General features: G+C 47.0%; 1 protein-coding gene across 3 annotated transcripts in view; it reads right to left on the reverse strand.

The window, feature by feature from the left end:
* LOC135911558 (uncharacterized) overlaps window positions 1–25,642 on the reverse strand; it is a 412,939-nt gene that overhangs the window by 350,173 nt on the left and 37,124 nt on the right. Inside the window, exon 1 of one of the 3 annotated variants that reach the window (XM_070528861.1) lies at window positions 4,885–5,223. The exons of the other annotated variants lie outside the window; for them this stretch is intronic. Within the exon in view, the coding sequence (XP_070384962.1) occupies window positions 4,885–4,914 (30 nt within the window). The 5' untranslated portion in view covers window positions 4,915–5,223. Of the gene's footprint in view, window positions 1–4,884; window positions 5,224–25,642 lie in introns of those variants that run through there. 3 annotated transcript variants of the gene reach the window in all.

A 25,642-nucleotide genomic window follows, 5' to 3' on the forward strand; every position in this document is an offset into this window, starting at 1 on the left:
GAGGAATCTCGTTACGGCGCCGCGAATACTCAACGGCCACCGCCCCATGCGCTCTCTGCTCGATGCGGCGCGCATATCCGCTGCACCGACTCCGGATCATTTTAGCTGCGCCTGAAGTTTTCCCCCGTAGTTGTCAGGAGCTAGCGGGGTTTTTTTTCTCTCTTTGTTTTTCTTTTTTTTTTACTGTCCCCTCCGAACCCTTCATTGGGCAACGTGAGACAAAGCTACGCGTGGAACATCAATGTAAGCGTACTTCGACCCTGACTTTAGCGGCGAACATACCGAAATTGGGCCCGTATTCACAAAAAACTTATTACGCGCCAATTAAGGTCGTAATAAAAAACTATCCCACACTGACAAAGAACATATTTTAGCGAAGACAGCCGACCAACTAGAAAAAGTTCTTACGAACGTAAAGCTTTGTGAATTCGACCCCTGGTGCTTTCGTCACAATTCCTATATATACTAAGTAGACGTCATTTTGAGCAATGTATACCGGCTTCACTTCCGCAACTGGAATGTGTTCGATAAATTGGCTAATTATAGTTCTAATTTATATTTTTGCGTTTCACATATCCCACGTCAATTCGAGACAGCCATCGGTGACACACTTAGTACAAGTTTGTTAGGTCACGTTTACGAGAACTTCGAGCTGGTTTGCTCAGTGTATTTCCTTGAACGTTCTTAGAAGTCGCTTCTTTTCTCATTTCGTTTCCGAGCGACAAGAACGGTGGTAAGAGCCGGCCGCAGTTCAATGCGTTACCCGTTGTGAACCAACGGCAACACAGTTGCCAGAGATATGTCTACTACATTACGATACTCGTACGCTATAGAAAAATGTAATTACAACGACCACACAAGTCCCACTTCCACGCTTTAAAGTAAGATCCAACTTTCTTTCTCTCTTAGTGATTTTAAAAGAAGAAAGAATGACTAAATACTACGTTCCCACTAGCATTCTCGTGAGAAACAAAGGGTTGAAAATAGCAAAAAAAGAATTACTTGTTTCATTGGGTAAAAATGAAATTGCTTCATTGGTCATTTTTCGGTGCACAATTGTACACAAGCACACAATTGCTCAATAATGAAGCCAGCATTTCAGCGCATATAAATCCGCAGATATAATTATCCCGTTAATTCAGTGGGACACATGAACGGTGAAAAGATTACGGGTGATAAAGGCGAGCGACGCGAGCACAATGTGGGGCGCACACAAGGTGGTTTCGCCAGCACCTGTACACAAGACTATGAAAAAAAAAAAATCTTTTCAGCAGAAATCAGCTTGCGTGGAATGTTCCGAGGTACTGTCGGAGCGGTGTCGCTGCGTCCACTGTGTTGCAACAGCTGTCCTACAGTGACAGCTGAAATGCGTAGCGCATGGCTGCCACTTTTAAGAGCAGACGCATGAAACGCCATTCAGCACCGATTCAAGCGTCGGAATCGCGCGGCGCGACACAGATGCTGATAAAGTACACTAACAGATAAGGTAACGTGGCATAGAAAATACGGGTGAGAGGAGATCGCGCCAGCTAAAGGACAAACACTGCCTGCGTGTGGTGTTTTCCCTGTATAGCTCAGAGCTTGCTTTTGACGGGGATATGGGCTTTAGTAGCTCCTTTATTAATTAGTGCGAAGGGACTGGGCGTTGCAGAACAACAGCTAAGTAAGGGTGCTTAAAAAATGTCCGCCACAGTGACCCGTGCCTTCATTGTGGGGCCAATGAGCCGCGCTTCACCTGGCGCTTCCCGTAGCTTCTCGTAAGCGTATGACCTTTCCTTTTGCAGCTGTACAATGCGATTCACGCGCGTCGCCAGACGAACCGCACGCCCATTCTTTAGAGTGCGTCCCTTCTATTCCATTCCAGCGCCACACGGCCATCAAGACAAAAACAAAAACTAATAAAATGAAGACGCACACGCTTGCTTGCGTACACAAGCTCTCGCACTTTACGTAATGGCAACGGGTTATGTGCCTATATATTCAGCGTGGGAACCTGGAAGGAACGCTATTTTGAAAAAATGAAAGGTATTCAGTGATGGTGCCACTCGGCGACTTCATCATCTGGCGGCCGACGCCTGGCGATGGAAACCATCCGACGGTCGCCGTGTACGTGATATGCAGCGTCCCATATGCGATGAGAATGGGGCGCGCTGCGCACGCGGACGGCGTTGCGCTCTCTCCCTTCCGGGCCCGTCTGAAAGGGGGAACCGCTAGGCCAACACTGCTCGTGAGGAGAACGTGCAGTTTTCGGCCGGCGGGCGCTCTTTTTCGCCAGTCCTCTGAAATGCGGCACGCGCGCTTTCAAACCGACTAGCTGCTGCCACGTGGCCGCTTCAACGCCGCGTGGGAAACGCTTCTTGCCGAGGGGCGGCCTCCCTCTATTTCGGGACAATGCCGCACGCGACCCGGGCGGACGCAGCCGAGCCTCGCTGCCTCCTCTGTCGTCGCCAGCGCACGAGGAGGCCAAGTTTTAGGCCGCGCAGAAGCGTGTATGCACACGCGCACATAGGTGCGCGAGCTGTCACGTCTTGGGGAATGCTTAGCTGAGCCATAAAAGGTATTTCCGGTTTCGCCCACGTAGCCATCTCGAGAGGAGGTGATCAATTTTGTAGCGCAAGCAGGTATAAAGAAAGAGACGAGCGAGCAGCCCCCCCCCCCCCCCCCTTTACCACCCACCCTTCTGAAACCCATTGTGCGCGGGCGGGCGTTATTTGGCGAGAGGAGGAATGCAACCTGAGTGAAAGTTTACAAGCAAGAGACTAATATGCGAGGTTCGTTCATGATTGCGTGCATATATCACTGCAGAATAAAGAAAAACAGCGGCGCAGGTACACTAAAGGGCGGGGTCATAAGGATCACTCGTATACATCTGCGACGTCGAAGAGATTTTACTATTATATCTCCGAGCAACGCACCGGTATGCAGCTCAACAAAAATGGGGCTCTGACTTACGTAGAGCACAGTCACAGGTGAAGTACGTTATCATCTCCTTTCTGAGGACGCCAAAACGAAGCAGAACCGAAGGCACGAATTGGACCAGTGAAATTGTTTATGTTACCCTATGCATTAAACTTGCGGCAAGAGGATTTGCTGCTGTCATGGTAAGTGAGCCACTATTGCCGCAGGGCTTGTTTCTCTGTGACCACTGTGCTATATCACCGTTAACTGCATGGCACCAAGAGGATTCCTCAAACTGGACCCATCTATACAGTGACACGCAACCATGTACGTCATCATTTATTCATTCATATTGAGAATTTTGGCCACAAAAATCGCGAGGACAACGTCTGAGTTTTGTGTCGCGGCTCAAGCACGAGATTATCATAACAGACAAAGTGAAAGACGAAGCTGCCTGCTACGCAGCTTCGTCAATCCAAGATACGCCTCCAGATAGAACTTGACGATATTTCCCCCTCAAATTCTAAACTAATGCCATACCAATACTTAAATGACCAATCACAGGATTACTTTTCTAGCCTGGACACAAGCAATATTATAGCCACTGATGCTTCGCTGTCTAAAGAAAATGATGGCGCAGGAATTTTCTCTCCTTCTCTTTGCTGGTCAATTTCTATTCGCCTTCCAGATTACACGCCTATTTTCATAGCAGAATTATTGGCTATTGTTCTAGCGCTGCGCAAGCTTCCCACTAATCACTCGTCAGCTGTCGTAGTTACAGATTCTCTATCGGTATGTGGATCGGTTTCCACGGCAACGAATGCAGCTATCTTAAGTATGTTCCAAAATTTAGTCCATACAACTTTACAAAAAAATTAATTTGTGGTGGGTTCCTGGCCACCGCGGTTTATACGTAAACGGAATGGCAGATTTATTAGCCAGAACGTCTTTATAAGTGGACCTTTCATTCCTGTTTTACCGGATACAGCTTACGTCACTGCATCGAGATACAGAAAATTTTGTTTGCAAAATAATTTCAGCAAACTATCGCTAATACCCCCCATCTCCACACTTTCAGAATCTCGGTTTTTGCTGGAATAAACAGTGGTCTGCTTCTCGGCAACTGGAAGTTACATACACCAGATTACGCTGTCGCATCCCGCAATTGAATTTATGTTTACATAGAGTTCGTCTGACGATGCCCCCTTTATGCCACAATTGTAAGGAAATTTAATCGATAGACCACTACTTTTTATCATGCAGAGGATATTCTCACCACAGAAAGATATTACTCGAAGCTACACTCCGCAAAATTGGATTAGAATGAATGAATTATGGGGTTTTACGTGCCAAAACCACTTTCAAAATTGGATTAGGATTAAGTATACTAGTATTATTATCATTTGGGGCCTCGACAGTAGGCTATAGTCACAGAGACGTTTGCTCCGCAGTATTTGATTATTTAACTGAAACAAAACGATTACCCCGTTAATTATTGCACCGTTATTCTACATATCAAATCTGCATTCATTTCACCTAAATTTCTTTCTCTAAATTCTTTACTAACATGAATTATCTCCATGATTGTAGCCTCCTTTAACATTTACACATCAGTTAGTCTGACTGCTCGCTCGCATACTAGTCTAATTATTGCAACATCTCCTTTTGTTTTTTGTTTTTTGTATTTCTTTTACTCTGCGTTTATCATTTTCAAATAAGAATGTCCTGCAGCTACCGACTTCCGCCCGACTGTTGGCGTATCCCCTTAGTGGGTGCGAGCAATGACAGAAGTCCATCATCATCATCAACATCGCACGCCACGAAGGCGGACCTGACGCACACGTAGGGTGCCTCCGTGTCACTGCGCCTCGCAGGCTGCGGAGACAGGGAGTCGCTCACGTGCAGACGCACGGCGCGGCCCTTTCGAGCAACGCGGCACCATGCAAGGCTCGCGCGTCGACGGCATGCACAGCGACGGGAGCCCACCTTGGCCAGTTTCCTCTGTGCCGCGCCCATGGTGTTCGCACTGGCTGCAAGGTCGCCCAGGACTCACGTCACACTCGGGTCCGCAGGGACGAATCGCATCACAGTCGCAGGGCGGCCTCTGCTCAACGTCCGGCGCGTGCGCACGTACGAGCAACACCGGGACGGTTTCGTCAAACAGTATTCGATGCTTCGTTCGCAGCGATCGGAGCCCCGGTGCACCGCGGCTATTCCGCCCGTAGGTTCCCGGTTTGGATGACGGCAGGCAGCCAGGCTAAGCGGGCGGCTTCTTCGGGCGCCCACGTGACCGACGACGTATGAGGCTCCCGCGTTCGGCCAGCACGCCGGCTAGTGGTTCTTCTCCAGGGCTGGGAGCCAGGGCTAAATTGGGCTTCCACCCACGGCTGCAACAACAAGTCACAAGCGCACGGCGGGCCGCGCGAGCAGCCTTCCGGAACCAGCCGCAGCGCGTCTACTGAATCTCACAGCGCGCGCTCGGTTCCGGAAGCGGGAATTTCGCGCACTCGGCTGCCGCGCCAGATACATCACGTCTTCTTGAAGAAGGTTCGCGAACAAGGTTCGTCGCCTGCAGCTGGGACCTTGAACCATCTCCCGCTCTATTTTGCTCCTCTGATAAGGAGCCGGACAGCCAAGAATCACCGCGAGGGGTAGACGCAGTAAGGTGACTGGGGAAATAACGCAATTTATATATCCGGCATTTTCAAATCAACTCACAGCGGCCTCAAGGGTAGATGGTCCCAGTCACGCTCCTCTTTAATTGCGACTTCAATGCCGTCATGATAGCCACAAGATAGAACAATGCAACTGGGCGTGTATTCAAAAAGCTTGGTACGCCAGAGCTGTTGGTAAGAACAGGCGTCGGCCAATCACGCTAACAAATCTTACATAAGCATGGGTGCTCGGCTGATGATAGTTCCCACGAAAGAAAAGCTTCACGAATTTGGCCCTGGTGTGCGGAAATTTGCACAGATGCAAAACGAACAAACAAACAAACGAACGAACGAACGAACGAACGAACGAACGAAGGCTGAATTGACCAAGCTTTTCGTTTGTAATAATTTCTTGTCGTTGGCTGGTCCCTTTGGTCAATATATTTTGCCCTGTATCCCAATTGAGTGGCGCCTGTTACGATTAACCGTTCTAGCACACAAAATATCTCGTGAATATGTAAGGCGTGGTGCCGTGTGGAAAAAAGAAGGAAAGAGAATAGAAACAAGAAAATGTGCGCGGAAGAAGACACTCTCCGAGTCGGTAAGCATCCATCATGTCATAGTGCTTCACGCAGTGGAGTGCCGAAGATAACTGTCGCTTTTGCTTACACATATCTGGAGGGACGCTAAAGCAAACACTGAAAGAATTTACATTGCTACTCTTCCAGAGACCTCGCAAATTTTATGCCACTAGATGACTTCGTTGGAGACACAATAATTCTGCAGTTTAAATCATCTAGGTGAACGGTTTTTCTTGCGTAACTGCGCCAATAATCTCAGAGGTCATGCCCTGCCTGTAGCTACATGCCTGCTTTGAGGCCGCATAGAGAAGGCCGCCACACGCCCGCTAACTGCATTGACAGAGAGAGAAAGAAAAAAAAATAGACAGATCCAACGCCCATGTGGGAATCTATATGTGAATGGAAGCTTTGTTGAAGAGAAACTTTAGTTGCATCTTATTTAGAGAAATATATACTATACAACTAAATAGGGTGTTGTGCGTTGTGTGTTTATTTTTATCCAATGTAACGGGCGTAACCTGATGCGATGTTCATGTTTATGCACTGCACAGGTAACAAATTTAGGCTCATGTAATCTTTATATTGCTCTATTACACCGTTCACAAGTTATGACGAAACGCAAACATCAAATCAGGAGATTGCACATTGAGAGAGAGAGATACAAGCTTTAATGATATGAAGGAGATGTTAGCCTGGCTGCTCGCCTGACATGCTACTCCAGGTGCTGGGTGGTGATTATGACATATACAGTGATAAACACTTAACAGCACATACAGTCGCACACACCCAGGTGGAGCATTGCCATTGGCCGAGAATATGCCGCAGTTCCAAGCTCGAGTCCCGTAGCAGGTGTGCCAACTTATGTTGACGCTGTGATGCACGAGGACTAAGGCTTGGAGATTCCTGAGCCAACATCCTATGTACATTTTATGTTGTGCCTTTAAGTTTTATTATACAGAACACAGGTGCGCCCACTGGCGCTGTGGGTCAATTCCGTGTTAGATAAACCGGTTAACTGTGTCCCATCAGACGAGATACCCAACGACCTATACCGATGGACGCGAAACCATGGTGGGGTAGACAAAGAAACCTTCGCTTTTTTTGTTTTCTTATAAGGTACCAGTCGGCTTTTCCGCAGAAAGATCAAACAAAATTGGTCAAGCTGCATTTTACTTCATGTTTAGGTGCGCATGATTATTTTTTTATTATCATTGGTTAACTACCTTGCACCAGCGGGACGTGCTACGTGAACCGTATACCTGGTACCGCCTTTCCACACCAGCAGCGTCAACCTTCATTTTCTCGCTTGCGAAGGCTATGTTCTTAGTGAAAGTGACACTTCGAACACTAACAATAACAAAAAGAAGGCCCTAGTTTACAATAAAAAAATAGAAAGTGATGGTAATGGGGCAACGCGCTGAATGGCGTTGAATATCCCACCAGGCGCTGCTGCTGTAGTTTTGGCGGCAAACGGAGCATGTCCCCCGCCTCTCGACAAAAGCGCCGACTATTACGTGCCTTGATCGGTATTCCGTGACGCGCTTAGCGTTTTGCGGCAGTGTGCTGTCGTCCCCATCACCTAGGGTAATCTTGCGGCAGTTCATTTATCGGTCATGCTTTTCGTATACACGGCATTTCTGTCGCACGAGTCCGGCACGACATCATATGATAGTTGTGTCCTCCGTTAGAAGCACTGCCTTTTTTCGCAGCCGTCGTTATGAATGCCCGCAACAGACCTCACCTGTGTACGCATTAGGATAAGAACACATACACACACACACACACACACACACACACACACACACACACACGTGCGCGCGTCAATAATGAGTTCGCAATGAACGTGCTAGTGACTAAGAGTACTGGCTCTCGTTTGATGTTTATTAACTACGACAATATAGGAATTTCGGCTCTGAAGAGCCTGCTATCCCAAAATCCTAGCGACGCGCGCGCGCACACAGACGCGCACCCACACACACACACACATACACACGCATGCACGTTTAAACACTACACGAGAGAACAGTACAAATAGAAAAAAGAAATAATCAGAAGCTTTCACAATCACACGGAGTGAAACTCCCTAAATACACTCCATAAATATGCAAATGACTTGATATGAACTGTAGAGAGTTTATTTGAAAGAAGGCAGAGAAGTCGGCCTGAACTATAACGCGCTCTAGCCAGCTATACTCTGCACAGGGGGAAGGGGGAACGGGGACATAAAGGTGTGGTGAAAGACGACGATGAAATAGAAAGAGGGATGCACAACGGTAAAAGCAAGTACAACATTCTGATGATAAACATTCAGAAATCTCATCCATGAAGCCACTACCGGGTTCCGTGTCTTGTCTGTAGTCCCTAGTTCAAGTGAAGCTAGAGATAAACGCGCTAAGACGAAGCTGGTGTGTGGGCCTCCCCTGAGTGAGCAGCACAGGCGCCAAGCAAAAGCTTTACAGCGTGTAAAGAGCTGCGATAAGCGGCTCTAGCACGGCGAGCACCTGCAGGGCGCCTTTAGTGGCCGGATTCTGGAGACCACCGAGAATCACGCGCACTGACTCTACTAGGTGCTTCAGTATTTTCTGAACATGTTTCTTCTCATTGTGTTCATCTCCTTGCTTGCCCGTAGTGTCAGCGGTTTTAATGGCCTTATCATTCTTGGCTTTATGGCTGTCATGGCCGTAGGCAGAAAAGGCCATTCCGTGTCTGTATAAGCCGGTGGAGGCGAATATTCGCCGCGTGCTCTCACCGACCTTGAAACAGCAGTAGGCACGGTTTCCACAGGCAGAGGTGATCGTGGCGCCTGCGCGCCGCTATGTAGTTCTGAAATGGCTTTGTAGCGCTTCTTTCGCCGCGAGGGTTGGTTACTTTGGCGAGCAGACTGAGCAGCCCCTTTACGTGGAGACTGGTCTCTTGTCATCTGTGGAAGAATACGAACTTCTTGTTTCATCTTCGGGCATTCCTTCGAAGTCGCTTCGTGAGAGCCAGTACAGTTGGGACGTTTAAATGAAGACGCATCACAGTCGCGGGTAATGTGCTCTCCGCCGCAACGCGAGCAGGTGACTTCCTTTCTACAAACAGCGCTCACGTGTCCTAACTTTTGAGATTTCCGGCACTGAAGAGGCCTCGGAACGAGTGGTCGTACACGGTGTATCACGTTGCCCACTTTGACAGACGCTGGTAACGTCGAAGAAGCAAATATTAACTTGGTACATCGGGAGTTCCCCAAGCAGTGAAGCTCATGAATGCGCACCGATGACCTCAAAATACTCTTGAGGGCTGTATACTTGATTTCAAGCTCCACGTCGGAAATCACTCCAGTCGTTAAGTCCATGCATAAGCTATAAAGGAGCGGACGGGCATTGCGCTTAACTGCGGAATGGTCTTTAACTTCTCCAGTATTGCAGAATTTGTCACATCTATAGTCAGGATGTTCTTGCCAGCGTTGATCGATCTCGTTGATTTGCTCAGGGGCCACACTTTCAAAGTATTCGGTTAGAAACTGCCTGCTGAAGGAGTTCATGCTGTGTGCCGTCGAGAGCGGCACGCAAGAAACCATGAAGGATTCCTGCTCACTCTGATTCTATGAAGTCGTGTCAGTCGACATACGGCGCACCTTCATACGGCGGCCCATGGTTACGGTGTACTCGCTGTCAAAGTCCATGACTTCCGGCGTTGAGCTCTCCCAGGAATTGAGCTGGTTCGAGCTTCCAAAGGCAAGTCGTCCAAAAATGAGCGGTGAAGCAGACGACTGACCTTGTTCAGGTGGTCGTGGGGGCGTCTTATTGCTCATCCTCGATGAAATGACTCTCACAAAAATCGCAAATGGCAAAAATGGCAAAAAATGCATAACAGCTAGAGGCGCAGAGCACTAGTGAGCCCTGGGCACTTCTTTCTCTTCCTCTCCCGATATGAGCTGTAAATGTATATATGCATAATGCAAAGTAAGTGTATGACCTGTGACAAGAACAATTACTCTGTTCTTAATTAAATACATCCGTTCAAAGGAGAGGGTACAAGAAGTCTGTGACGCGAAAATGTTGTCAGGATAGTAAAATGTAGTAAAATAAAGAAAAACATACCAAAGCACATAAAATGTAAATGGTACGATAAGGACACCATTACTGCCACTTGTGTTTTTCACTGATGTTTGAGAAAATCGCATTTGAAAGGATCCCGTACAGCAACTACGTCTACCCGGGCCTTTCACAAGCCGCATTTGGTGCACTTAATACATGCGACTTCTGAAAGCTGCTAACGGGGTCATACACTAACATTTAATACATCTAGCATCTAATATATATATATTGACACGGATGAGGACACCCAGTCCCTCATCACAACAGAAATTTCTTTTACTTCTTCCTCCCGCCCGCCTCCTCGCAATTACTATAATTATTGTTTGTCAGCGTCGTTTTACAGAGAACCAAATAAAGGCCATAAAGGGGGTTTCCGGCGGCAGAGCAAGAGGAGCGTAGCATTCTCCTGCGTAGTCGTACGAACCAGCACTCATCCTAATCGCCAGTTCGGTGACGCGCCTTGCATCGAACGCAGCGATGTCTGACATTATTTGCAAGCGGTGGCGAGGAAGAAGCGGTAGTTGCGTGCCGTACAGTTTACTCCCATCGGCGAAGCGCAGCCTCAAGCGCACGTGGACAATCGGCCGGCCTCCGTCGCAAACTGCCTCGGCGCCGACTGCGCCAGCCAGTGCAGCAGCGCGGCGCCGCCCATGCGAGGTCAGTCGGAATCGATGGTCCTCGGCGCGCTTCCGGGATCCGGGCCGGCGGGCGACAGACGCGCCTCCTTTCTGCGTGGTCCCAACGCCGGCTTTCTTCCAGTGTTGGGATAACGGTCATGTGCAGTCGAGCACTCGCTGAAAGCTATAGCGACACAGCGCCGCACTCGGTGGCGCAATTTTAGCAGTCAGACAACACGCAGCTGTTCAAAAGACACCTGCCCCTGCACCTCACGGGGCCCAATGCCTGCACCACACGTGGAATCGGAAGTAGAGCGGTGGAGAAACGTCTCCCGCGAGTCTGCGCTGAGACAGGAAGGCGCGAAGAATTTGCGCAAGCTGTGACCCGTTTGCCAGATAGCTTCCTTCTGGCACCTTGGAGCTTCCTGACAATGCATCTGGAGTATATATATATATATCCTGCGCGGATTGAGTGTGCGAGGCGCAGACTGTGCGGCGATGGTGGGAGAAAAAGTTGTTAACCGCACACATTCGTGCTGCAGCTGGTGGACTACTGCACTCTTGGCAATTCTATAATTACATATTACGCTTGCTATCAGCTATATCGAATCCCGGCTACACTCCTACCTATAGGTGCGCAACAGAGTGCGGAAAATGGGCTTCTCCAGCCAGTGTTCGAGAAGGCCACACCTCTCCCGACTGGCCGCCAGGGAGCTCGCGGTGGCCCAGACACAACACGCGCGGCTGCGTAAACAAACGATCGCTGACGACGCGCCTGCAACTACATTTTCGTGGTAACGGCTCCGAACTCGGCGATCGTATCCGTTCAAAGTCCAACCGCGTTGCACTGCGGCCAACCGCCTGCCAGAAGAACAAGAAATAAAAAATGCCCGCGGTGAGCCAACAGTAGCAATCTAACGTGTTACTACAAGCCTGACGTGTGCGCGCAGTACCATACCGTGACCTGTGAAGGCTGGGGTATAAACGCACGCTACTTTGTACAGCTTCGGAAAGCGAGCACCATTTGTAAATATACGTGCAATAGCTCTTGCTGCTGATTGATGTGGTAGGGGCTGTTGGCACCTATAAAGCTGCAGGTTTCTCTCAAGATCTACGATTGCGAGCCTACACACACGAGCTGAGAAAGCGGTTGTCCAGCAGATGCGCGAGTTGACATTAACTCGCTTGCCATCATTTGATGCCACGACCACGACCATGATCGACATAATGTAGCTATTCATCTCGCTCAATCCTATCCCTTTCTTATGATCCACCGCTCACGACCACTCGATAGTGATGACAAAGTAGGCGGAGCGCTGCTCGGACCACTGACGAAGTATACGGAAAGCAAGAGAACTGGAATATGATCGGTGCATTATCCCGGCTCATAGTTGCCTTATAGATGTCTGCAAACGGTAGCAGCAACATTTGCATTTAGTGCTCGTGATTGTTACACGAATGCAAAAGCTACAATATTTGTGACAGCTTATAAAGCAGGTGCCAATATTTCATCTTTCAACTCATTTAAGTCGGTCTATGGAGTTGTATACAGTTGTATGCAGTTGTATGCAGGCCAACATAGCAACAGCCACAGAAAGCGACATTCGGACTACTGTTTGTGAGCAAATATGAGGCTGTAGATACAGGGCCCGATTCACGAAACCTTTTGTCCGTAAGTGCTCTTTATCACAGACTAGCTTCCTCCGCTAATAATATGTCCAACGTCAAGATTGGCTGGAAGTTACTGTTACGAACAATTCTAGCTTAAGAGTGTTTAGTGAATATGGGCCCTAGAGGACAACGACAGCATAGATGTAATAAATAAGGCCTTAAAGATGCTAACTTCAGATGCCGCAAATGAATTCGGAGGTAAGGCACGAAGACAGGAAACAGGCAAGCTCTACCAAGCAACAAATAACCTTATGAAGAAACGAAGAGAACATGAAAGTATTCAGCTCAGTCAAGTCGAATTGGCTGCACCGTCAAAACTGATCAACAAGAGTAAAACAAGTGACATACGAAATTATCACATTCGAAAGATCAATGAAGCAGCAGAGGAAGCATGAAATCAGCAAGAAGCAACGGAAAGAACGAGGTGTATGCAGTCAAAGATAAACACGACAATCTCATTAGAAATTTGAATTATAATGGCAGCATATAAATTTTATAACTGTACAGTGCCCATAACAGACAAATAACCTGGATTCGACGCGGTTGCAAGGAAGCAATGTAAGTTCCCTCTTAACTAGGGATTAAGGTCAGGAGGGTTTTGCTAAATACATGTATATACATTGAAAAAGTGCCAGGATAAGATGAATTAGCAGCCGGTGTGATAAACGATGGCGGGGAAATTATGCCCTATATGCACACTGCCTCATAACTTTGAAGCATTCCAAGATAACATTACTCAATAAGAAGGAAGGCGTCAAAGAATGGAATAATTAAAGGTCCGTTAGCTTACTGTCGGTGTTGTATAAGATACTCATAAAGGTAATTTCAAATAGAATCAGAGAAAACACTTGACTTCAATCAACCTAGAAATCCGGCTGGCTTTAGAAAGAAATATTCAGCAATGGATCACATCCCATATCAACAATTAGGTAACTGAGAAACCTGCGAAATATAACCAAACTCACCATACGGCCTTCCTAAATTATGAAAAGGACATCGAATGAGTAGAGAAATCAGTCAATATGGAGGCATAGGGTAGTGAAGGAGTAGGAGAAGAATATCTGATTAAGAATCTGAGGAAGTATCTACAGCGAATTCAAAGTTACCATAATTTAAAAAAAAATATGCAGGTCCCACGAACTGCGGGAATCGATGTAAGCCAAGCTTTCTGTTCATTTACGATATTTGGTGGTGATGTTGACGGCCTACGACAGTTGTGATGTGATGTTAAATGTCACCCTGCGTGCACCACTTCTGTTTCTTTAGCAAACCGCGCGAATAATGGGACACAGAGAAGAGGCACACAACACAGGCGCTGGTTTGTGTCGTGCGCCTCTTTTCTGTGTCCCGTTATTCGTGTTGTGTGCTAAAGAATGTGTCCGCACCAACAAGCCCGACTAGCCACTATTCTGAAGTTCACTTGTGTTTGTCTGCGTAGTACACAGGACACACAGCGAGAGGTGTTTGCTCGAGGCGTTGTTGTGCGCCATGGTTCGTAGCCTGCGAGAAAGCACTGTCATTCCTTCACACGGGCGCATTGTATCGTGGCTGAAGTGTTGATTTGCTGGACAGCCGCTTGCGCGTTGTCGTGTTGACGCTGCGGTGCTTCTTTGCGTCTGCATGCCCTGCATCAGTTGTCCGCATGTATAAACTTGCGGTGTTTATTTTTTCACAAATAGCAGAAATGTGCCCCACTATACCTTGAATTAAATTTTTTACAGTTTGTCCCCAACTGTTGCCATGTATAGTAGGAGCGCTTCTTTTACTGAAGCGACCCCAAACGAAGCATGCTTTCTGACGGCGCCTCTCGCTTCTCCCATGATCATCCCATGCATGCAAGCTGCCACGAGCGAAGAGTGGCTATTCACCCGTTTCGTCAGGGCGTTGGCTTTACGCCTTGTCTGTCTCCTCTTTCTACCACACTATCTCCCCTCTGGGCTGTTGCACGCGAGTACAAACGTAAGCGCTGCGGCTTCTGCAATGCTTTTGCGGGGCGCTAACGCGTAACCACATCCGTCCGGAGTGCATTGTGTTGATGGCCATGGAATTCCAAAGGGCATTGTAACTACGACCAGAGAACTCGAGAGGGCATTGTGGCGACGCTTATGAAGGACAGACGCGTCTCTTGCGTCCCTACCATGTACATTATACAAGTTCTCAGCACCCTCCCGACGCGGCGTGCAAGACAGCTTCTTGCAGTAGCAGCAGCAGCAGCATGCAGTGGAAAAGTCGAGGGAAGGGGCAAAGAAAGCTTCGCATTAAAGAAATCGAGAAATACCAATTATAAGAATGGTGTAAGACAGGAAGACGTGCTTCCTACAATGCTATTCACTGCATGCCTGGAAGAAGTACTCAACAAACGTTATATCACGAAGGATTAAGTGCGAGGATCAACGGGAAACACGCCAGCAACTTGCGCCGTGCAGATGACATTGTAGTGCTCAACAACGTCGTGGATGACGTTGATGAATGACTACCTTAAATAGCAAGTATAAGGACAAGCTGTAGGATTAATGTACAAAACAAATCGCAAATAAAAATTTATTTATTTATTTATTTATTTGTTTGTTTGTTTGTTTATTTATTGAAAAAGACGATGGCCTATGACAATTCGTGGCAATATATCAAGAGAGCAAGCGGATGTAGCTGACTTTCTAGTTGAAATTAAGAGGAAGAAGTATGGTTGGGGCGCTCATGTAATGGCGTAGACCTGATAACGAATGTTATCAACTCAACAGAACGACTCTGTTGTTTGGCTGCATAGTCAAAACTGATCAACAAGAGTAAGTGACATACGAAATTATCACACAGGAAAGTTAGAATCACACTGGAAGTTGGAACAACCTGGGAAGGCGCTGTTTTTCTCGGGGCGTTAGGAAATTTGTAGACACAGGGCCGAGTCGGCCCTGTGTCTTCTGGTAGGCGCGTTAATCCTGCAGTGGACGCAAACAGGCTAATGATGATGATGACAGTGACAGTCTGTCGACCTAGCGAGCGTTTCAGCTATTTAAGCACAGCGCTGCCAGTATGTTAGCGCACTATCTTTTGTGAAGCTCGTCATGTAAGGTGGCGCATAAATAATTTTCTTCGTCATAAAACCCCTTCCCGCTCACCGAATCTGCATGCGCAGAGGTAATATAGTGAGCAAATCGTTAAATTTAGCGAGCTTAAGTTTCCTTGACAATCACTTACTTTTGGTGTAATAGCGTCTTTTTAGTGGTATTTTTTTAATGCCTCAAATAGTCAGTATGTTGGCCCTGGTAGAATTCCTCAAGTGACTTTGGAAGCCAAGGTTCAGTACCTCACACGCATTATATCCCTGGGGGAATCATGTACCCCCAGTTGTAGCGCTGCTTCTAAACACATAAACTGAATAACGCACTAGCTGGTGCTATTGAGCCATCTGAGTGCGGCAAAGCTGCTTTTCTAGGCGAAACACAATCTTGAGATTTGATACCGTTTTAGAGAATCGGGAGTTATTTTCGCTTTTCGCATTCCGACCGTCCATTCGCCAGCACATGACACAATTTAAAGCTATAGGTTAAAAATAATTCCGAATAAGTTATCATCAGCCCAGAACGACGTATTGAAATTATAAAGCTTATTGGGTCGCGACCTTCGTAAAAAGAAACAAAAAATGTTACCAACATTGATGCATGGACACCGGCATGCAGTGTAACGTGACCACGGGCAGCAAAAATACTCGCGAGGTATGATTTATAGACATCCAGCAGTACTCAGAGAAGTGTCTACCTAAAAATGAAGTTCACTCGGTTACGAGGGACCAGCTTCTTCAAAATTTGTAGCCCTGCTTGAGACGAGTTATCCTGATAAAATGAGAGTGGAGCTTGGGAAATATGCAAAGTATACACTCACACTAAAGACGGTATAGGAGGCCCATACCTCCACTAAGCATGTTACGAGGCGATGGCAATGACCGAAGCTGAACTACATCCCCCCGACCCTCCAGAGAAAAAAAAAAAAATCAAACAGCGCAGAGACGGGCATTCGCGACTTCAACATCGAGCTGTGCATTTCACAAGGAGCGTCCTACATGCATTGGTCGTAGCTTAATTTACATGCCCAGAAAATGATGCGTATAGCGCAAGTCTCCGGCGCGAAAAGACGCAATGAACGCGCCGTCACGCCAAGTGCTTGCACTTCCTGCGCGTTCTCGATGCAGAACGACCGGCGGGCCGTGGCAGAAACGCGTCGCGACGGCGCGGCGCCACACCCGTCGGTGCGCCCAAAAGAAGCTCGGGAGAAGAGAGGGAGAGGGGGCGTAGGGACGGCTCGCTTCCTCCCATCGATTCGGCGGCCGCCCCTTCCTCTTGGCGCTCCCGCTACCCTTTGGGGACGCCGAAGAGAAAACTGAATCCATCCCGGGCCGCGTCGCCAAGCTCTACGTTTTTTCAAAACAAGAGAGCGGTGTGGGCTTCGAGTAGAAGGGCGCTCCGCGTCTGAGGAGATCCATTTTGAGCACAAATCCAATAAGGGGGAGGGATGCAACCACTGTCGGTGAGCCGTCGCCGACGCGGGCCTGTATAGAAAGACGCGAAGACGGAAGCAGGGCGCCTCAGGCGGCAATCAGGCGGTAAATACAAAATTAAGGTTTGCTACTACAGGCACAGATCGGAATGAGAACGAGACAAAATATTTTGGTACTCGTCTCGTCGATTTCACGTACGCCAGTGCAAGTTCGCGTATAGTTCGAGTTCTGACGCTGAGTGTTGACGCTACACGCCGGGATTAGCGACTGGCTACAAAGCGATGGCGCATCGACGCCTCAAGTAATTAGGCGAAATAGATTTTATTTTCTCCAATATACGGAATGTGTTACAGTGCGTACAGTGCTTTAGAACGAGATAAATTGAATTCGAAAGGCAGGTATACACTGAGGAGGAGCGATCACACTGTCGGCTACTGCGCACATGGGGAGGGGTAAAAGGAGACATAAATATGAGAACAGGGCTGAAAACAACCACCGCGCGAGAGTTCACTACCGTTTTGTTCACCGGGATCACCTTTCGTGGAAAACTAAACAAACACCACACGAAAACCACCGACTATGAATAACTCACAGGACGAGACACAGAGCAAGAGCCGGCCCTGCGTCTTCTGTGGCAAGCTATAGTCTGTCTTGCAGATTTGCTGTTCTCTAAGCTTGCACGCAACCATTATTAGACTAATAAATAAACGTGTTAACTCAACGTAACCGAGATAAAACATCCCCAAACACATATGACAAACCACCTACTGCACAAGGCCGATTATCCTGTGGCTTAGTAAGTTTCAATGACAGTTTATTTTTTAAAAAAACAGCCCCCTTATTAGTTACCATCTATTCTGCATGTCCCGTGGTGCTCATTTAAAGGTGCATTAGAAGTTCTCGCTTCATTCGTTAATTCCCATTGAAAGAGAGATAATGCGAGAGAGAGCGGTGCTTCAGTGCATGAAACGACGTTTTTTTAACAAATTAACTGGAACGCCAATGCATTCTCCGCAAAGTTCGGGAATGTATATCTCGAAACTGGTGTCATCTTGAAGATTCGTTCCAAGTGGATCCGCCTTGCGAACTCCACGGCTAGAATTTGTAAATTGCAATATGGGCCATAATGTAATTAGGCAAATGCTTAATTAGTGATTTTTAATAATTAGTCGATTTTGCATCTAAATTGTTTGTGCAAGTATTGTCCGCCGCTTCGAGTAGACCAGCTCACGAACAATAATTGTGATATCTGCCACAGGCAACATTTAAAGATTTTTGAAAGTATACGCTGAAATACCCTGTATGTCGGAAGCCTGTCGTTAATGACTTGGCAATGCCTGCCAGATGCCGTTTCAATCCCTTAGTCTGAACATTTTACCATACGGGTCCCCCGTGACTAGTTAGCCCAGATAAACTGACTCGTTAATATTTCAAGAAACTAAGCACAAATAAGGAACTATATCGTTCCCTTGCCAGGCTAGTGAGCGTCGCTTAATTTTCTACATAATTTTCAAGCTTGAGCTCTACCCGTTCACACTTAGACCTACAGTGCATTAAACATCACAGGTTCGCTTAACTGAAGTTTAACAACGGCTGACTCTGTACGCCGCACGGAATGACCTCCGCCTCAGGAAAAAAAAAAAAAAAAAATCCATCTTAGGCATTCGTACAAAGTCTTCGATCCACCAAACTCTTAATTCACTAAGCTACGCGATGATCCCGGTGCCAATTTGAAGTTGCTGCGAGCATTGGGAAGCTCCTGAACTGCGTGCTTCTGACAAAGTAAGTCTTGTGTATAGCTATTTTCTTGTGACAGGAAGGTACACTCGACGGCGCGCGCAGAAGTGCTGTTGTCGGTTTATCTCTATTGCTCTTGTTTTCCTTTTCCGGGGGCTTGCCTCCCTGGCCTATGAAAAGAACTAGGAAAAAGTTTCATCGTCAGAAACAATTTATACGAATGTTTCTCAGTGCCCCGTGCAGATTTCTGACAGACATATATATTATGAATTTATTAGGTTAACATATGTTAATTAATCTGTCAATTGAAATCAATTAAGAACTATTAACGACAAACTGGTATGGAAAATGAAAAACAATTCAATAGTTCTTGAAGTTGAGGAACCCTTGAAAAACTCAATGTAAAACTATTAATGGAAAACTATAGTAGCAACATACGGTCTATTGCGACCGCGTAAAGTCCTCCGTTAGGCCGTTTCTTTTTCCTCTTTGACGCCTTTCGGATAGGACGACGTGGATATGCGCACATAATGCTGAAGGCCGCGATTCCCCAGAACCCTGCATCACGAGGCCACTTCCCGATAAATGTCATTAGGCTTACGGCGTTATTCCCTTTCCTGCACAGGAAATACTACGCTAACAGACTTTCTCCCGGCTCGTTGTTGAAACTTGTGCCACTCCTAAAGAGGACCGAGCTGGGCCCGTCCAAACTAAAACCTGCAAACACAAGTTCGCTTTCACCGCGAAAAAGTTAGTTCAGATTCACCGCATGTTTCTTTCGATGCTGGACGACAGGTGACACGACATGGCAGCACATTGTTGTACAGGCAACCAACTTTCCCAAGGGACGTCGACATCCTGTAGATGCTCTGATACACGAAAACTCGCTATCGCAACCTCTCCAAAAGGATGCAAACCCGCAGCTGATCATGTCACGGCCTTGTCGTTCGCTACTTTCCCAAACATTCTGCCAACTGCTAAATGTCAAGAGCCAACAAGGAGATGCTCCGTGTGCCCAAAACGATCATCAGGGGTGCTATGCAGGATGCGTCGAGTTTGGCGAAACTCGGGATCTTCACGAGCTCTGGCGACACCCAAAGATGAAAGCACGAATGGTACCGAGACACAGTTTATCTTTCTACAAGCCTCCAGTTTCATTGGTTGATCTAGATTCACTCTGGCTGGCTATCATTCCTTGGGCGTTGCCTTCTGGGCGGTCGACAAACTGGGGATCACGTGATAATACCGTCGGTGCATGGTCGCGCCTTCTTTCACTTGTTTGTCGTTCCACCGAGTGCATTACACGCACTAGCGAGTTATAAAACAAATGCATTTAGTACAATATTATTAGTTAGTTTAACGTGGTTTAACAGCATTTTAAAGCTTACAAGATGTACACTGACTGTATATTCGACTAATTTGTAATTTAGTACGCTTCGCATTATACCACGAGGGAACGCTGTGGTGGCGTCATCACATACATTCATCGGGCGAGCATGGCGGCTAAGCATCGGCGATGCCCAGTGTAAACAAACTCGTACTACGAGCTTGCAGTGCGCGACGTAGTGATCAGGCTCGACGATGACCACTATTTCTTGGATAGTTCTGTTGCTCCGTGAGCAATCTTTCCGTGCACCCCGAAAGACTGCCAATAGCTTAGGCGATTTTGCAGATCGCAACGCGTACCTACTGTTCACGGCACAATCCTGAACAAACAACTTATCCGGTGCTGCTTATGTGAGTGCGCTGAGTTCCTCCACTCTGCGTGACTGCGAGCGTCACGAATATTGCACAGTGTGTGCAAAAGGAAGACAGTCGATATAGCTACGATGCGACAACGAGGTGGTGCCGACCATGGTTCTCGCAACCAACACAGTGAAGGAGGCATCGACAAACTGCAGATAAGTATATTTCTACTGTTTCATATTTAGCATAATAATAGTGCACGGATTAAGTCACTTTCGTAGTAACGAACTGAATGTCCAGCAGTTTAAAAAAGGCATTGAGAGCCAATGAGTGCTCGTGCTGTTACATGTACGTGGGCCCGCGAAAATATGGAAAATATAAAGGTAACCTTCACTAACTTAGTGGTATAACAGAAATTCATCAGCGACATTCAGCCCGCAGAATCTATGAAAGAGTATCTTTGTCCAAGTGAAATATCAATAGCAGGTACTGATATAAAGCAGGAAACTTATACAAAAATTTAATGGGTTGAACAGCACATGGGAGGCATTTCCGAATCGTGATCGCCACGTTACCGATATCCTTGAAAAATGTTTAGAATCGTTGGATTCTACCGGTTATCCAATATGGGACATAAACCTGGAGGTTAACAAAGAAACTTGAGAAGTCGAGGACTGTGCAGAAAGCGAAGTAACAAAAATTGTTGGAGATAGCATTAAGGCAGAAAGACAGTGGCGTAGTAAACCGTGGCAACTGATATGCTAGTTGAGATTCAAAAAAAAAAAATGGAATCGGTGGGCAGGCAATGCACGTCTTCAATCACTTGTTGCCAATTTATAGCAGGTGATTACATAAGCATGAGAGAATGGATGTCAAGGAGAGAGAACTGCAGCTGAGGATGGTAGAAAATTGCGTAATGGGACAAAAATATGATGTTTGTAGGCATAGGATGCAATCAGCTCGCATAAGAAGGGATTGTAGGGAGCGCCATTGATTTTGCAGTGAACAAAAATAGGTTTGTGGTGCTGACAGTAGAGACTCGTGAAGGTGCGAGGACACCTCAGCTGTTGGCACACTAATAAACATTACAATTGGCTCTGAAAAAAACCTGTTATGAAAAATAAAGCAATGTTATCCCGACAAGTTGTTTTATTATGCATACACTAAAGGCTTCCACAGTTAAGGGCAGTTAGTACCAATAGTGCAATGAGCATTTTTATTTGTAAATAATGGTTTATATGCGATTGATTCATTCCAACAATCCACTTTTTTTGCAGCAAAACATTCTGCTGCTGGAGGCATTCAACCGCCTGTATGAAAAGTGGCAGCCTCTTGTCGGATACAACTTCACAAGACAGGAGAGGCCCCGCCCAGATGACCAAAGCGCAGCAGCCGATTGCCTCCATGTCTAAAGAAATAGTCCCTCTCCAGTGAGCGGGTATTATTGCGTCCAGCGGCACGATGTCAGTGTAGAGTGTGTGCCCATTGGTGCAGGCTTGTGTTCACCTGCCATTAAAGTGCAGGTTCTGCGGCCTCCTAAAGCCGTATCAGACTACAGAATCACGTAATGCCTTACACTGGTTGCATAGCCTTTAGCAACTTGATAGCACACAGTGATCAGGAACAGAAATCTATAAAGGCACTCCAGCAAAGCTGGCTGGCCACACTTCCATTATGAGGGGCTGTAAACAGTTCTCGTCAAATATTCCCATGACATCCTTGAAAAAGAGGTGGTGTTTGGCACTTTAGAATCAAAAACACATTACAGTGAATGTTCTGTACCACGTTAAAACAAACTGAGCTTGGTTATCTGCACAGCATGTAATGGAAGCTTGTGCTTCAGATAGGAAACAAAGTGCTCTGTCCAGTACAATTGTCGAGTTCGCTGTGGCACCTATTATGTCATTAGTGTCAACATACAAATTTTCAAAGGCCATTCATTTCACCATTATTTTTGTATGACGGTTCTTTTAATCAGTGCTTGTATTACAGGAGCAGGTGGATTTGATTGCAAAGCTTTGTTTACAAACCCTCAGACTTCCATAATTGTGTGGCAAGGCACCGGCATGGTGTCGAATAGCTCACACTTCCTCGGTCCTGCACCAAGAGGCCCAATGCTCTATTTGAATTTGGATCGCGCAACAATTTGACGGCACACAAAGAAGAGTAATACACACAGCAGAGCGTTCTGCTGTGTGTATTTCTCTTCCTCGGTCCTGCACCAAAGAGGCCCAATGCTCTATTTGAAGTTGGATCGCGCCACAATTCGACGGCACACTAAGAAGAGTAAGACACACAGCAGAGTGTTCTGCTGTGTGTATTTCTCTTCTTTGTGTCCCGTCGAATTGTTGTGCAATTCAGCTTCAAGCTTTTATACCAATACAATGAGTCTTCAACCTCAACAATGATCTAGTTATTAAGCCAAAATGGCACACGTCTTTGAAATGTCCCAACACGAATTAGCTCTCCAACAAATCACCACAAGCATAAAATTTTGCTGCACAGGTGTATGCACGTGCCATATGCTGTACCACTAAACTCAGAGGAATCAAAGGGGCAAGCATTAACCAGCCTTACTGCTGCCGTTACCATCATCATCATGACACCAATAGAAAGACAGTGCTGCGTTTCAGTAAAGGGAGTGCCGGAGGGAAAGGCGTGACAGCGAGGCTTACAATAAAAATAGCATTTACAAGACATGTTCAATGCCAAAATATGCTGCATATCGCTCATCCTACTTTGGCATTGCGGCAAGCTTTTACACGTTTGAGCATGTCACAGTTTGTGTAATCATTGGTCTAAAGCTGTAAAAAAGGTCTATTCGCTCTGCAATCTTTATTTGTATCATGACAGGTTAAAGACCAACTTTTCATTGGCATCTGCACCACATTTCTCCCGATATGTAATTCTGCCTTGGTGGTTCACATCTTCACGCACACCGAGTTCTGTAGAGCATTGGATCTCCATTGTTCTACTGCTGATGAATTAGAGCCCCATTACGAGAGGAAAATATATGATTTGTTCATACAGAATAACGCTGCCCCCCCTCCCCCAAAAGAAATTACACTGAACCACTAGCACATGCACCAACAGTGAACACAGCAAACACTGTGAAGTATTTTCTTCATGCAAGCCAGCACACTAAGATTCTTAATGCATTTTCATTTTGCCATACATGCATAGGCAAAACCGGCTTGGCACGACATCCGCATCTCGCACTGCAATTGTGCAATGCCTTGCTGTTTCATAGTGTGGTCGATAGATGACGCATGACCGAAGTTCAGCATTATGCATACTGAGTAACTTGTACTAAGTAATCTCATAAAAAATCCCAAGTTCTTTATGAGATTAGCATTCACAGGGTATTTCACAGAATTTGTGATATCCATTTATCTAGTTATACTTCATTAACCTCTTTCCCCAAAAAGTGAGCCCTTTGGAAGGCACCCTGATAGACAAGTGGAAGAATCGGTAAAACGTCAGCAACCAGCGAAAAAGTCAGTATCATAGGCTGCCGCATGTGTGATGTCGGTAACACAAAATTTAAGTCGGCTACACAGAAGTGACAAATTTGGCAATATGGTTCGTCTATACATTGCTTCAATGCTAATCACAGTAACGCTGACATTGAAGGCACCTTAATTCCTACGAACGTTCCGTCGACACACCCGACTACGTTCGTAATGTTTCCGCGAAGTAAGAAGCGTTCTTTTATGAATGCCCGCTCAGCCGCAGTCTCCGGGAAAGCCAGCCACCGCTTCCGCACTGCCGCGTCAATAAGCACATCAGACATCTATGACACAGAGGCTCACAGTAGTTTTATGACGTCCAATGTAGCGCTCGGCGCCGACGCTTCCCTGAAAACTCCCAGTCCCGTAGAAATGGAGGGCGCAGAGGACTTGCTCTTCGACGGTGAGCGAATGAAGCCCGCCACGCTGCCTCCGCAGACGAGAGTCTTCGCCTAGCTCGTCACACAGCCAGCGCACTGATGTCTTCGACAGGCCAAAATGACGCTGAAACTCCACGGCGGTCATGTACGTGAACGGGTCCAGACGGTCATACTGACGCTTGCTGCCGCTGGCTGCAATAACACAGGCTGCTGCTGCCGCCGCCATGTTCCCGAGTTGAACTCGGAAGGGGTTTCGCGATGTACGAGTTTAGCACGAGTTCGCCTGTCAATCAAAGTCAGAGGTCACGCCCCGCGCGAGGCATGTCACTCTTGTGCGCGCACACACTACAGTTGGGCCACGCCCAACTTATCTTCCGACAACAGCGACGCGGTGTCGAGCTGAGAGGCATCAACAATCTTGACCGCCAACATAAAACGCGCACAACGCACTGTCATCGGTGATGTACTGAGCACCACTATCAAAAACAAAGCGTTGACTGTCGCTGGCTTATGCATACATCTCGGGCTGAGATGGCCACACAACACGGTTTCATGGCCTGCATTGTGGCGCGTAGTGCACAGTAAATAATTATCGGCACGTCACTGTAGCTGCTTACAAGGCGTCGATGCGCCGAGGGTGACGACGATGCTGAGGAGTGCGTATCGCAGCAGTCGTTTGAGATGACTGCTCTGTCATCGGTGATGTATCGGAGCCACAACGTCGTAAACACGATCAGCGTCCGAGAATCGCTCGCTCTTCTAGACCCAGTGCAATGGCATTTCTTCATCACAAACAGTGCGCCCTCAACAGTTCCAACACCTTCCTCAGTTCGAAGTCTCATTTCATAACCGCACACAAGAGCCCTCACCTGCCAAAATGCGATTGCTGCGGTGTCGTTACGATATCCTTCTGCGATCGCTGCTGGCTCCAGCAAAAGTAATCCTCAAGCACCTTGGTGCGCACAAAACACTCAAATACTGCGTACATACGCTCAGAGGCACTTTCAGTGGGCAAGCGATAACAAGCGATGAATTGTGTCGATGGGAAGCACGCACTTCTTCGCAATGCATCGCCAAGGCTTCGCGCACAAAGATAAACTGGTACATTTTCACTAAACTGCGTCACTACGGACCGCCATTTTACAGCGACAGCCGCTGCTCTCGTATTTATGACTAGTGCGTCGTTTTTAGTTGGTAAAGCGGGGGCCTTAAGGCGCCTGCGATGAACAGCCGCATCAAGACGCTGCGTTTCCATTCCCCTAATAGAGAAAGAGTGGTGATCACTGACATTATTGAGAATAGCACTGTAGCGCCCCTAGGCGACTTCTCACCGTATGAATT

Source organism: Dermacentor albipictus, chromosome 1, assembly GCF_038994185.2.
Source record: "Dermacentor albipictus isolate Rhodes 1998 colony chromosome 1, USDA_Dalb.pri_finalv2, whole genome shotgun sequence".
Taxonomy (NCBI): Eukaryota; Metazoa; Arthropoda; class Arachnida; order Ixodida; family Ixodidae; genus Dermacentor; species Dermacentor albipictus.